Raw genomic sequence first — 1,877 nt, forward strand, 5'->3', positions numbered from 1 at the left:
TATTTTAGAACATTACAAGTTGTTCTAAAAATAATATTTTGAAGATAATTTATAAATGTGTAATTATATTCACACCACAATTTATATTTCTTACACCACATTTTAGTTGCATTTAAAGTTCTTAATCGTTGCTCATTATAACAATTATATCCATAACGGTTTTTTATGTCATTTTTATCCACACCTGATTACCGAAAATTATAATTTACATTCAAATTTCAACGTATGCTACACTGGAAGTAGTTTACATGGAAGTCAACTTGTAGCTTTCGGTTGCATTGTGCATGTCACAATTGACAGCATATATAATCTGAATTCGATTACAAGAATCGTTGATTACCACTATAATTTCAATTCGTTACCATATTCATTTTCAATATCTTATTTCAGTTCATTACGACATTTCTTTGACTCTGTACTACATTTCAACTAGCCAAGATTTTGAACGTGCATCCACAAACTCGATATCTCATTAGTATGTAAAGGCTTCACAAGATAGTCCACAGCTCCAAGTCTCAATCCCTTTAGCGTAACAGAAACCTGATCGTGATCCTCTGTTGTCAAGACTTTTGGAAAATGAAAAAACAGAAAATAGTTAATTTTCAAGTTTTTTCAATTATTTTTGCAAAAGATTAACTTGATTTTGGAAGAGAAACTTACTTATAAGTGGAATATTTTGCAAGTCTTCATTAGACATGATATACCTTAACAGATGTGCATCATTGGACATAATAAGATTAACCTCAGCAAGTATAATATCAGTACGAGGTCCTTCAGAGTTTAAGACATCAAAGATTTCTCTCTCTGACCACACTGCAGCTGCTGCAAAACATCAACAATAATTCAATAAAGGTTGAACCCCAATCTTGAGGGCCCCACCGCCCTGCCCCTAGAGCTTTGTGAGGGAAGTAAATCGTGGGATGTGCCCCAACAAGTCAGGGAACAAGAGCTGTCTGTACACTGTGTCTTCAATGAGTCCAATTTTATGTCTTAGGAATCGAACTCTCACACTACTGCTGCCAACAAGGCGTGAGATAACCTCATTCCTATCCTTTGCACCACAGGGCTATGCCCTGGAGGGCAACAATAATTCATTTCATATAGGTAACATCGACTATATGCCACCGGACAATATCAAGAAAGAAAAGGAGGTATGCTGCATGGTAGACGTGACCATAAAGCATTTTTCCCCCTCCTAAGAAGAAACATAGGAGAATGTGCACCAAATATTTTGTTTTAAGATATTCGTCTAAACTACGAAAGATTTTTCTTCGCGGGGTGTTTGCATTTACATCAAAATACACATTTTTGGCAAGTTGTATATTGTAAATAGAGTGAGGGTATTTTCGTAGTGAGGGGCAGACCAAAACTAAGGCGACTATAAAATGGAATTTATGTAGTCAACCCCAAATTTATTAGAATACGCCTTGCTGTTATAACAGTACTTGTCCTCACTTTCCCGGCACTAATATATATAGCACACACATCACTTACCACTGTAGCATTTTCGGGAGACAAGTAAAAAATCGAAAGAAGAACATAAAATTGCAATAGAAACATTATTACCCTTGTAAGAACATTGGCAAAGAAGGGCCAGTATTTGTTGACAACTTTCTGCATTGAAGTCGCACAGTAAAATTCTAACTTTGCTTCTGTCAATATGATGATGAACTTTGATGGTGGTGCCCGTCCCCTTGTCCATTTTGCTTGGAAAATTCAAATCCTTTTAGCGGAAAACTATGAACTGCCCTACAAATTTTATAATGTTTTGTATTCCCAACAACCCCACATGTATGTTGGGAAAATATCTTGATTAAATTCATATCCAGTCCGTCCAATAAATAGGTTGGTTTACCAAATTCTAAGGGCAAGCCTAA

General features: G+C 35.7%; 1 protein-coding gene across 1 annotated transcript; it reads right to left on the minus strand.

Moving 5' to 3' along the window:
* Positions 1 to 194: 194 nt before the first annotated feature.
* Positions 195 to 1,735, minus strand: LOC111380175 (two-component response regulator-like APRR1). Its single transcript, XM_023003663.1, has 3 exons — positions 1,567 to 1,735; positions 661 to 822; positions 195 to 566 (listed from the first exon to the last, which is right to left on the minus strand). The coding sequence occupies exons 1-3, from the start codon at positions 1,700 to 1,702 to the stop codon at positions 430 to 432; spliced, it is 435 nt and encodes a 144-aa protein (XP_022859431.1). The 5' UTR covers positions 1,703 to 1,735; the 3' UTR covers positions 195 to 429.
* Positions 1,736 to 1,877: the final 142 nt, after the last annotated feature.

Source organism: Olea europaea, unplaced genomic scaffold (assembly GCF_002742605.1).
Source record: "Olea europaea var. sylvestris unplaced genomic scaffold, O_europaea_v1 scaffold21027, whole genome shotgun sequence".
Taxonomy (NCBI): domain Eukaryota; kingdom Viridiplantae; phylum Streptophyta; class Magnoliopsida; order Lamiales; family Oleaceae; genus Olea; species Olea europaea.

Bases quoted from the DNA above. Each gene is read 5' to 3' on its own strand.
- LOC111380175 (XM_023003663.1), bottom strand. From the start codon at position 1,702: ATGGACAAGGGGACGGGCACCACCATCAAAGTTCATCATCATATTGAC. The intron at 823-1,566 runs GTAATAATGTTT...GATGTTTTGCAG, and splicing joins TTGCCAATGTTCTTACAAGG to CAGCTGCAGTGTGGTCAGAG. The intron at 567-660 runs GTAAGTTTCTCT...ATTTTCCAAAAG, and splicing joins GCAAAATATTCCACTTATAA to TCTTGACAACAGAGGATCAC.